At 26.5% G+C, this 12476-nt stretch overlaps 1 protein-coding gene across 1 annotated transcript; it reads left to right on the forward strand.

Annotated features, from left to right (window-relative positions):
- The first annotated feature begins 8673 nt into the window (after positions 1 to 8673).
- LOC107992377 (transcription factor bHLH118-like) lies at positions 8674 to 10379 on the forward strand. The gene is made up of 2 exons (XM_017048236.2): positions 8674 to 9066; positions 9842 to 10379. The coding sequence occupies exons 1-2, from the start codon at positions 8752 to 8754 to the stop codon at positions 10277 to 10279; spliced, it is 753 nt and encodes a 250-aa protein (XP_016903725.2). The 5' UTR covers positions 8674 to 8751; the 3' UTR covers positions 10280 to 10379.
- Positions 10380 to 12476: the final 2097 nt, after the last annotated feature.

The following is a 12476-nucleotide window of genomic DNA, read 5'->3' on the forward strand; positions in this document are numbered from 1 at the left end:
AGTTTATTTAATTATTTTAGTATAAATAGTCTGTTTTCTATTTTATTCTAACCTAATTAAAGTTGGTGAATGTACAGAAAAATGGCTAAAATACATTCAATAATTGCATGACCAATTACTCACTCTCATGATTACTTTTCCAATATTTATTGATTTTTTTAATGTTAACTTTCTTTGAATTTTTTTTAATGTATTATATTAGATATTTAATTAATTATTTTAAATTAGTGTAATCGTTTTGTCTTATATCTTTAATCCGTTTTAATGAAAAGGTCAGTATAAAAAGTCAAAAAGAGAGATTTTGGTGAAAATTAACGATAGATAATCTCCTAATTTTATAGTTTTAAAACATTATAAAATAAGAAATCTCTATATATGAAAAAACTTTTATTTTATTTTCCATAACAAACGTTGAATGTAAGTTTGAATCCTTATTTAAAAAGAAAAATTAAATCGAATTAATAGTTACGTCAAAATATCTTAACATATGTTGATATATACGAATATCATTTAAGACTTAGAATCTCATTAATATTTTTTAGTAAGAAATTTCAAATGATGAATTTTTTTTTTTTAACTTAAATTAAAAACATACCAACTTCAAAATCTTTGTAAAAATTCCTTCATAAAGAGGAACGATGACGTCAAGAAGTTTATTAATTGATCCACAATAAAATGTTTAAAAAATAAAACAAATAAATTCGAATGGTTTATTTTTTGCTTTTAGAATTTAGTTAAACATATTCCAAAGTGTTATTATAAAAGATGAAAGTTGTGGCGGAGAGTCGAGAGTGAGCTGTGAGTTAATTCAAATCTTAGTTTTTAATGATGAACTATGTATATATATATTCACTTTTGCATCCTATAATTTCAAATTTTGGAAGATCTACTACGCTCTTAATATGTAACCAGAAGTTGTTGGTGTGTGATATATCAAAAAAAAAAAAAAAAAAATTGTTTCAGTCATGATAATATAAACTATATATATATATATTTGTGCATCTTAAAAAGTTATATCTGCCATGATCTACAACTAGTTCAGGTTTAATCTGATTTATTTATTTTAGAAATTAATGGAGCCAACACGAGAGGAAGGATATGATACATTTTATGAAATCTAAAACTATATTATATGAATTACGTTTAATTTAATTAAGGACCTTTTAATTGCAAAAGACAATTATGTTTATATATACAGACATGCATCACATGCCCACATATACAAATTCTATAATAGGTTTTTGAATTAATTTTAAAATAAGCATCTCTATTTAGTTTTCTTATATCATCGAGAGTTTCTAATATGCTCCCAAAATTTTAAAATTGTGTGTGTTTTTGAAGGTTAATATGTTTAATACCTATGGTTCGATAAGTGAACAAAGACTTGCCACTTTGGAAATTTATAAAGGCGGTATATTTTTTTCTCTTTTGAGTACTCAAGTGATGTCTTTATTAGATAATATATGATTGAATCCATTTTAAAACTTAATTGATAATTAGAGAAATAGTCCAACGTGTTTTTGTTAAGATTGTGAGATCTCTTAATTTTTCAAGGTAAGATCTCTAAAATGTGCATATGCTCCTCGAAATAGTAGGTCGAATATTCATTTGGGCTTAAAGAGCTAGCTTTGAGACCATGTTAGATAACTCGTTTATCTTATTAAGATTTTGAAATGGTTTGATTTATCCTATATCTGGAACATTCCAACACTTTTTGGGTTTAAATTCTTGGAGAGAAAAACGTGAAGAAGAAGAGTTTGACATAATTCTTCTACAATTTCAATCTCTCCTCCCCGTTTTAGTTCCATCCATATCCAAAAGAAATTGTTATTTATGTGAGGGGGAGAGAGAAAGGGAAAGAAAATAGGGAAGAAATAGGTGTGATTGAAAAAGTGGGGAGAGACAATTACAAAAAAAAAAAAAAAATGGTAGATCAATTAAATTTTGTTGTTTTTCTTATTAAAATAATTTTCTCGAACATCTTCGATTTAACTCTTACATTTTGTTAGAGGAAGTTATAGTAAGAAATCAAGACAACAAGAAGAATAGAGAATATACATTAAAAAATAATAAATCATAAAAACTATTTTCTATCTTTTTAACGTGAGATCCTCTCGACATGTTCCTTCCAAAAATCACGTCTCCTTGTATTGTGTTGATTTTTTTAACAAATACTTTGTTTGTACTATTTGGGCCCAAAAGCAAAAGGTGTTATGTGGGCTTGGGCCTAGTTGCCTTTTGCAGCCAAATATTTGGCCCAATCTTTTACGAAGATCCTTTCTCGCATATGATAAACATCGATAGATATTAATATAATTCTATAAATTATATTGATATATAGGAAGATTATCGATATCTATTATTAATAAAATCTAAAGTTTTGTTATATGTAGCGTAATAGTTTATTTTACTATATTTAAAAATGTATTTAAAAAATATGATCTTTTTAAATATAGTAAAATAAACTAAAATATTTACAAAATATAGCAAAATTTTGAATTCTATCAATAATAGAAATTAATAAACTTTTATCGTTGTCTATCAATATCACTAATAAAAATATATCAATGTTTATTATTGAAAAAATATAAAATTTTATGCTATGTTTTGTAAATAGCTTGTCGATTTTTTTTATTTTTGAAAATTCCCTTATAAATATGGGCATTTTCAACGAATTTGGCATAAAAAATTTTAGTCATTTATTGTAGTTTTTCTTTATCACTAGAGTTGGAAAGGTATGAGAAGTATTGTAAAAGAAAATTAGTACTTTAGATACGGGGCTTTTTGGGTTGAATCAAATTCCAAAATTTTCATTAAGATCATCCGATTTAAGGATTTGTGTAACTTTCTTGTTGAGGAAATTTTATATGAGATTTACGCTCTATTGGGGAATATGTTTATTAAAGGGTGTTCTTCCCTTTTCATAGGATGACTCATCTGTTAGTTAGATGGACCTTTCATGAATAGTGTAGATCAATGTCATTTTCCTGAGTGATTGAGATTTAAGATTGAGCCTAATGTGAGTGATCTTTGTAATATCGAAGTCCTTTTATTTATTGAAGGTGTTCTTTCTGTAAAGAAAAAAACAAACATTTTTTAAACAATTAAAAGTCAATATCACATTTATTCTACTTTTTCAAGTTTGAAATTTAAGAAACATGCACTTATTTACTTTGCCTTATATAATGAAAAAGGAATTTAAGACAATAATTTTAAAACAAAAAAAAAATCATCACCAATATAATTACTTTTGATAATAAATACTTTTGTCAAACTAGATTTTCACATTCAAGTTTCAAACAAAGATATCATTCACTCTTTTAAATTAAATATATCATTCAATATATATTTATTTTAAATAATTCTAGAGTAAATGCTTTACGTGATGAACTTTTTTCTTTATCCACATTATTCACAAGTTTTGAATTCTTCTCTTTTTAAAAAAAAAAAAAATTTGGTACTTTCAAATTTATGTATAAATCATAATATTTTTTTTATCGATATAATACTTTTATAGAGTTAACTCTCTATATTTAATGTAGAGAGATATGAGAGGCCACAAAACCCTCCTCCTAGCAAAATGGAAATAAATTCTCATCTTTAAGAACTAAAATTTATGAATATATATAATGATGATATCCAAGTTCAAGTTTATATTTATATCAAAGTTCGTTGTGAAGCCTCATAGTCAAAAAATTTGAATCAAATTTAAAACTTGAAAGCGTCGTAAAATATATTAAATTTTGGTTAATGTATGGAGGGTATGAATATTGCATTGATTGTTCTAAGAAATTTGGTTGAGTAGAAACAATTAAAGAAATATGAGAGAGTGAGAGGAAAATATATCCTTTTCTAAACAATGAGAGAGACATACACAGCCACGAAAAACGTACTAGAGGGACCAACATGTGTGTGATTCCAAGCCTTTTAAAACAAATCTTCTAAACACTATTTTCTCAATTTATTTTATTCAATTATTTTCTGATGTTTTGGAGGAAAAGTAAATGTAATCTATTATTGCTAAATTATATTCACTTAATTCCCATAAATTAATCATACACTAATCACACATTCGATTCATATCGAGTAGAGTCAAGATGAAATGGAGCGAGCTAAAATAGGTGAGAACATCGTCTAATTACATTAGCTACGATTAAGTGAAGAAGAATGGATGATTTTGCCATTGTCTTACAATGTTGCTGTACTGTTGCAAAACAAAATGGCTCAATATTTTTTAAAATTGAATAGTGTTACGATACGTTACAACAGAGCTAGCGCTGCGATGCTCTTAAGTCTAGATGCGTGTGATTTCTGTGCAAACGTCGTGATGTCCATGAAAAGTTTATAAAATCTTTCTTCCACCACTTAGATCTTATCATCTCTACAATCCCAATTGCTCAAAGCTCGATTTGAAAATCACTAAAAACCACTTTTTAATCATTAAGAAAAATCAAGTTTAGTAATAGTATGAAAAAGGGTAATTATTTCAAAATGTCGTGACTTTTTGAAAATATGTAAAAATATACCAAGATCTTACTATCTATTGGTGATATATAGTCCAATAAACACTAATAAACATTTATAATTAATGTCTATCACTAAATAATATTAAAGATTATTGGATGTATATCAATTTCTATCATTATTTTTTATCGACAGATAGTGAAATCTTACTATATTTGTAAATAATTTGATTTATTTTACTATATTAAAAAACATTCATATGAAAAATACACTTAAAAATATAAAAATGATCGATCAACTTATTTCGAGAGATTAAATCTACGTTCCATAATAATTTTCAACTTCAAAGAGGTGAGTTATTATAATTAGTTGGAAATTTTAATTTAAATAATGTTTACTATGGTTATTATATATTTCTAAATAATCTTTTTTTCAAAATGGTTCCTTAATTTACCCCTCGTGTGAAAAGGTTAAAAATGGAAACTAATTTGTTCATCGAAAACATCAAATAATTGCTACTTTATTGGTAAAGGACAACAGAGCAGGACGATAATTAATAATGTAAGACAATGGGTTCTAGAAAATTTCAAATGATGTTGATGGAAGTAGTATTGAAGGCATCACAACCACCACAAAAATTGCCCACCCAACTTCACATGTATTTTGTATATTTGAACTTTCAATTAATATTGAAGTTTGAAATATCGAGAATATCACGGTGTAAAAATCAAAAGAACTTCCGTTTCTTATAAAGTGGATTAACTACTTACTCTTTTAATTGTCAAAGTGTTTAGATTATATTTTATGGCTACGATTTATTATTTGAAAAAGGAAGTTAGTTGTTTTCTAACTTACTTACGTAAATATATGTTTATTGAAACTTTTTTTCTAAATAATATGAAATATGTACAGTTTGAAACTAATAATACCACGTTTTGCTACTTTGGAATATTTGTTTCTCTAGAAGAAAAAAACAGTGGATGTATGATGGGTCGAAGCCCTGACATAATTAACCTATTTGGAATACTATAGAAGGAGAGGGTGTTGTAGTAAATTACTTTGGATGGGGATGGTGATGGTGACTTATCCACTTATCATCAGGTATTAACCTACAAAAATGGTAAGCAATTTCTTTTCTTTTGTCCCAAAACCTTTCCTTTCTTTCTTCCTGAAGAGCGATGTGATCCACTGAAATGATGGAAATGTCTATCTCATGTAACTGGTCATAAATCATAATTGTATTATACCCAAAAAAAAAAAAAAAAAAAAAAAGATTCAACTCAATAAAGATAAACGCCTTAAATTTAAAGCGACAACATCGTGAAGAAGCGTGTTATAATTACTAGTAATCCTATAGTTCGTTGTTTAAGTGACGTATAATCCTTAAAAGATGAATTTTTTTAACAACATATTAAAAGAGAAAGGGGTCAAGGAGGTGATAGATCGTTACATTTGTAGCACCTCCATTATATCCTTAATTTAGTGGTGATGGACTCGATCAAAAGATCGTGAATATAAAGTTATGATCATAAAGAGCTTGAGAAGATGAACAACTCATTCTATTGATAGTTGGTTTTGAGGTGAAATCTTATTTTTCATTTGATATCATAATTAAAATTATGTAGATAGATAGATAGGTGGATGATATGTCAGCCCCCACATAAATAGTAGTGGTTGATTTCCAATCTTATCATCAAATGTTAAATTGCCTCGTGTCTCTTGTTTTGTGTCTTAACTTTATGCTTCCAACTTTAAAAGTTGCTATCATCTTCAAACTTCTGGGTACCTATTCAAATCTGTCAAAGCAGGGATTGGTACGACTTTTGGATCCATTATAATATATATATATATATAAAGAAATTCCAAATTTTCAGTGGCCCTACATTGAACTGGAGAGTAAACATGTTGGGAAATATATATAGTTAAAACTCTTTATAACATCACTATCACTGTAGAGGTTATAATAATTTGTGTTTGAATTACAAATTGTTTTAAAAAAATAGTAAATAAAAGTAAAACACGTGACTTTTTTTTTTTTTTACCTCTCCCTTGAATAACATACAATAATAAAATATTAAAAAATATTATGCTTTTTATGTCACAATCTTTCATATGGAATTTATTTGTCAACGACAAAATTATAATTTTCAAGTTTTCAAGACAGAAATAAAGCAGAAGATATTTAGATTTATTGAACCTATTTTGTTGGATTCACTCAATTATTCAAATATTGTTTTTCTTTCAACGTAATATCAAAATTTTCCTTCTTTTGTTTTAAATTTTGGTTTATCATGTAATTTCGAGATGTTAAATCGAATATATATATATATATATATATATATATATATATATATTATTAGATTAGATTATATTTAATTTTATATCAAAATCAACTGTTAAGAATAATCTATCTATTATATAAAGTATGAAGTTCCTTGACTTTTTTCAATATGGCATTTCCATTGATGATAATTATTTGGGTTCACATTCTTGGATTGAATCCTATATTATTAATTTTCTTTTGATCAAATATATGTTTTATGATTTTATAGGCTTTTGTAATATAAGATTATACCTTAAAATTAATTGATAACGAGATGAGTAACTTCATTAAAGAACAAGCCTGGTAATAGTACTCCACTTACGTCATATGCCACAAGGTAATGCCTCTCAAAATACATATATGGGGCTTTGCAAAAATAGCAAAAAAAAAAAAAAAAAAAAGAAGAAGAAGAAGAAAAAAAAGTCAATGTCACTAAATTTTCTAAATTGCAAAAGTAGCAAATTTAAAAACGGACGACCCTCCGATAGTTCTCTGATAACCGTCTGATAGTCATCATATTTGCTATATTCGCAATATGCAAAAAAAAATGTTATAGATTGTTTTTCCTAAATTTTGGTAGTCATCTCATACAATTTCTCAATATATATATATATATGTAATACGATTTTGCAAAAGTGAAAATAGGAAGAAAATGAGAAAGATTAAAGAAAAAAAAATTTAGGGATATAGTGTAGTTCAAAATCCGTTAAAAGAGTATTTCTAATTTGATTGATACAAAATAATCAGAGATTTTTGTATATAATAGGTGAATAACAATAGTAATCTTCAAATATTTCACTCTTAAAAAAAATAACATCAAAAATATTTTTTAGTAAAATAAGTTTCATGTATGCAATTGATGGTAAAATGAGAGAGAGAAAAAAACATAAACTAAGTGTATGCAGTTGATCGAAAAATTCAAATATAAAAACAAAACAATGAATTTAAAAATAAAAAAGACAAAAAAAGCAAAAGAAAAAAAAAATCCATGAAAAACTTTATCTATAGTTTTATTTATAAAGTATATAATTTTCTAATTTTTTTCATCGAAAATAAAATCTAGAAAGAATGTAATGTTTTGAGAAATGGTTATTAATGGCTAAAACTAATGAATTAATTAAATTATTTTGACATCTAAAAAAACGTAAATATATTATCTAAAACTTAATAGATTTTATTATATTTATAAATTTTTAATGAGTATTTTTATTTTATATAAGTTTATTCAATAGAAGATATACCATTGCTGTGTACAGTACAAAAAGTTAATTGTTTTAAGGATTTGGAATACTTATTTGAGATTCTTTTGGTTTTTTTCAATTTTTCTTAAACTTATCAATAAAATAAGATAAAATCAAATAAGGTTAATTATTTTAAATGATAAATTCTTTAAAATATTTAAGAATATAAAAATATAATAGAATTATTGCATTATTATAAAACAATAAAAACAACCTATAAAACAATTATTGCATTATCATTTAGAATCAACGTAATCACTGTTGCTACGTCATTTTTCAATTAGAATAAATTAACGAAAAAAAATCATTTAGAACAATTTTTTAAATGTCAAAGAATCAAGTGTCTATCTTAAAATCTTAGTGACTAATAAGATACTAGGCTCAAATTTCGGTCATTTTTGTAATATGTTATTCTATTTCTCTAAAATATTTTATCATGTGACATAACACACGGTTAATATTTAGCAATAATGATCGGAAGTATCTTCATTTATCTTTTATGAAAAAGATAAATATATATTTTGGTCCCCAATTTTAACAAATAGTATACTTTTAAGATGAAAGCTATTCAAATCTTTTAACCTCCAACATGCTTGAATTTCACACACACATTTTTTTTTTTTACTCCATGACAATTCATTTAACTATAAAAAGAGGGTTTGTTTTAGATTTCACCAACCCTCCAATACTCTCTTTCTCTCTCATTAATTAAGGGTCTTAAAAATGGAATTCTTCAATGTTGAGTCCCCCTTTTCTTTTGACTTGGGGGAAGATCTAGTCCCTCTGCCCTCTCTTCCATCGTCCTCCGTCATCTCTCCGCCATTGGACAACGACGGTAACCGTGTTTCCCAAAAGCCAAAAAATGGCCGCCGGAAAAAGCCACTGCCCAACACTTGCAATGATGATGGCGGCGATGAGAACCTTGACGAACAAAAGAAGAAGAAGATAATACATAGAGATGTGGAGCGCCAAAGAAGACAAGAAATGTCTTCTCTTTACACCACACTTCGCTCGCTTCTCCCTCTAGAATACCTCAAGGTACGAATAATTTCATTGATTCACTTGTTGACATCTACACCACAGAAATATCGATACCTTATTTCGATGAAAATATGTGTAAATATTGGCATGTTAGACGTGGACGATAACTGCAAATTTATTAATCAAATCCAAAGTATCTGTGCCTGGAAGTAATTTAGAGTACAACTTGATAGCATTATGAATGCTATAAGGTTAAAATTAATATAATTTTTCATTGATAAAAATAAAATGGTTCTTTAATTTTCTCAAAATTTCTCACCCTCTAATGTGAAAAATAAATCAAGCTTTTTTTTTTTTTTTACTAAACTTCAGTATCAAGAAGTATATAATAATTAATCGATGAACTTTAAATGGTATACAATAGTTTTATAGAATATTAAACTTAAATGTTTGTATCCTTTCTTCAGAAAATTACACAGATTTTTTCTGTTTTTTTAGTTGAATAGCACATAAATCGAACATAGTTACAAGAACTTCATAGACTTGTGATTGTCAAAGTAAGTTAGGTTAAACGGTACAGTCATGACCTCCGTCCGTCAATCGGAATACAAACTGTAAGTACAGAATATTAGTAATAACAGTATAACTAATCTTGTAAAGTCTGTATTTTTTATAGACTCCAAAAATTTGAGGTAAATTTTGCTATATTTATAACTTAAAACAAGAAAACAAATGAAAAAGAAAATACTAACCTGCTTTAAAAAAAAATTATGACATACATCCATCTTCTTCCACAAACTTAACACGACTGTTTACGGTTGTATTCCCATAGGGAAAACGGTCGATATCAGACCACATGCAAGAGACAGTTAGTTACATTCAACATATGCAAAGAAGAATCCAACAACTGAAAGATAAAAGAGATAAGCTAAGAGAACTCGCCAACCAAACTATGGTCATCATCGGTACGACGGAAACCCTTAATTCCTCAGAAAGGGACTCAGTGGTGGTGAGGGCAAAAGATGGAATAGGAATTCAAGTTGTTTTAGACACAGCAACGAAACATAGGCTCCCTCTTTCCATCTTTGTTCAAGCTTTAGTTGCTGAAGGCCTTGAAATCCTGAACTGCATTTCAAACAGACTGAATGAGAGGTTTATTCACACCATTGAATGCCAAACTATTCTAAAGGACGATGGCTGTTATCCAACCATTGATGCATCTATGCTTCAGCATAAGTTAGCCAATTTGGAATATTATCCTTTAGATTAGATAAAATTGTGGAGTTGATTGTCATGTTGTGTGAATTGCTGATCATTATCCAGTTTAATAATACTATCAGTCGTACAATAAAGAAGTGCATCGTTACTAATTAGCTTGTCAAGAGTATATTAGTTAATTAAGTGTAAAAGTAGTATAAACTATTTGCATCACGATCAAGTTTATAAATTGCATATTAATCAAGTGCATGATGATCAAGTTTCTCAATAATATAATCAATCAAATGTGTACCAACAATATAAAATAGTGCACCATGGTCGAATTTATAAGCAATGAAACAATCATGCATATCAAATTTGTCAACAACAAGTGCATGATTGACAAGTTTATCAAATAGTGTATATCTCGTTATATTATCAAGTATATTAATCAAGTGTAGCGTGGATATTTATAACATTTTACATCTCTATATATTAAGATGTTTAACTTGTATAAATGACAAATTTATTTTTAAATTGACAAAATAACAAAACATAAGAATTTTAAATAAAAATTGAGGGGGACAATGCCTTAAATACCCCTACCTAAGTGACAAAATGTGATTCATAAATACATTTGTTTACTAATCCTCAAAGTTATCATTCAATTTCAGCAGGCCGCCGTTTTAGATCTTTTATTATTTGGAATTTGAAAACAAATAATCTTCAAGCATTTCCTTCCCTTATTTTGAAAACCCTAACTTTGTCTGCTTCAAATTAAAAAATCCAAACTTCATCCGCATCTCATCCTTCGCATCTTCCGTTTTGCATCTCCTTCGTATGCCATATTTCCAATCTTCAACTTCGTTCGTTTCACTTCAATCTTCAACTTCAATTTTATTTGCAACTTCAATTGTCCGTTCCACTTCAATCTCCAATCTTCAAATTCGTCCGGCACATCTCCAATCTTCAATAGTCCGTTCGCATCTTCAATCTTCAGGCTTCGCATCATATAACATCTCCTTGTCGCACATCGTCTGTTACAGTCTACAAAGGAAACATGTTTACTGAGTATTCAAGTATATTTTAAATTGGCAAAATTATTTAAAATGTTCGGAAATAATTAAGTGAAGAGATATATGCTAAAATATTATTAAATTTCAAATATTCGATTTTCACCTTTATTTTAGCATATAACGGGTGTATTTTAAATTATTATCCAATATATTTTTAAATTGGCATTGGCAACATTATTTAAAATGTGTGAAAATAATTAAGTGAAAAGATATATGCCAAAATATTATTGAATTGAAAAGATTTGATTTTCCGTATTATCATAGCATACGACAAATGTATATAAAATTATTGTTTCATAAATTATACAAAATAATTTAAGGATTCAAACTAAATTAAAACCAAAGTGTAATTTTAGAGTGAGATATATAATAAATACTATCTTTGACATGATTTTAAGGATTCAAACAAATTAGATAAAATTAAGGTGTAAAATTTAAATTTGAAATTTTAATTTAAAAATAATTTGAAAATTTTGAATTAAAACTAGAGAAAACCGTGGCCTAACGTGTAAAATTAAGGTGGGATATATATCAAAACATTATCTTTGGCATAATTTTAGAGATTCAAACTAACAATTTAAAATTGATGTGTAGAATTTGGATTTTAAAAGTAATTTAAAATTAATGGTTTAGGGTGGAAAATAATGTTAAAATATATATTATGTATTATGTATTATTCATGTCTATTTTTTGATGAATAATCTGAATAATAAAAAAATGTTGTTTGGAGTTAAATAACAAATATATATATATATATATATTTATATTTATATTTGGAGTTAATTTTAGAGTGAGATGTTATCGATATATATGTATGTTTTTTCATAAATAATTTAAAAAATAAAAATGCTAAAATTAAGGGATTATCATTATATTTGACATAATTTTATGAATTCAAAGTAACAATCTAAAATTAAAATGTAAAATTTAGATTTAAAAATAGTGTTACAAATTTGAATTAAAATGAGTAGTTAAAATAGGATGGAAAATAATGAAAAATAATATTAGAATATCAAATATGTATTATGTATTGTTTATATATATATTTTCATAAATAATTTGAAAAATAAAAAATACGAAATAGTTGAATTTATTCTTGAAGTTATTTTAGGAAATTTGAATTCAAATTAACGATTTTAGGAGATGATGTAAATTGAAATTGTTATTAAAAATTTGTAATATGTATTATTTAAT

This window comes from Cucumis melo, chromosome 9, assembly GCF_025177605.1.
Source record: "Cucumis melo cultivar AY chromosome 9, USDA_Cmelo_AY_1.0, whole genome shotgun sequence".
Taxonomy (NCBI): Eukaryota; Viridiplantae; Streptophyta; class Magnoliopsida; order Cucurbitales; family Cucurbitaceae; genus Cucumis; species Cucumis melo.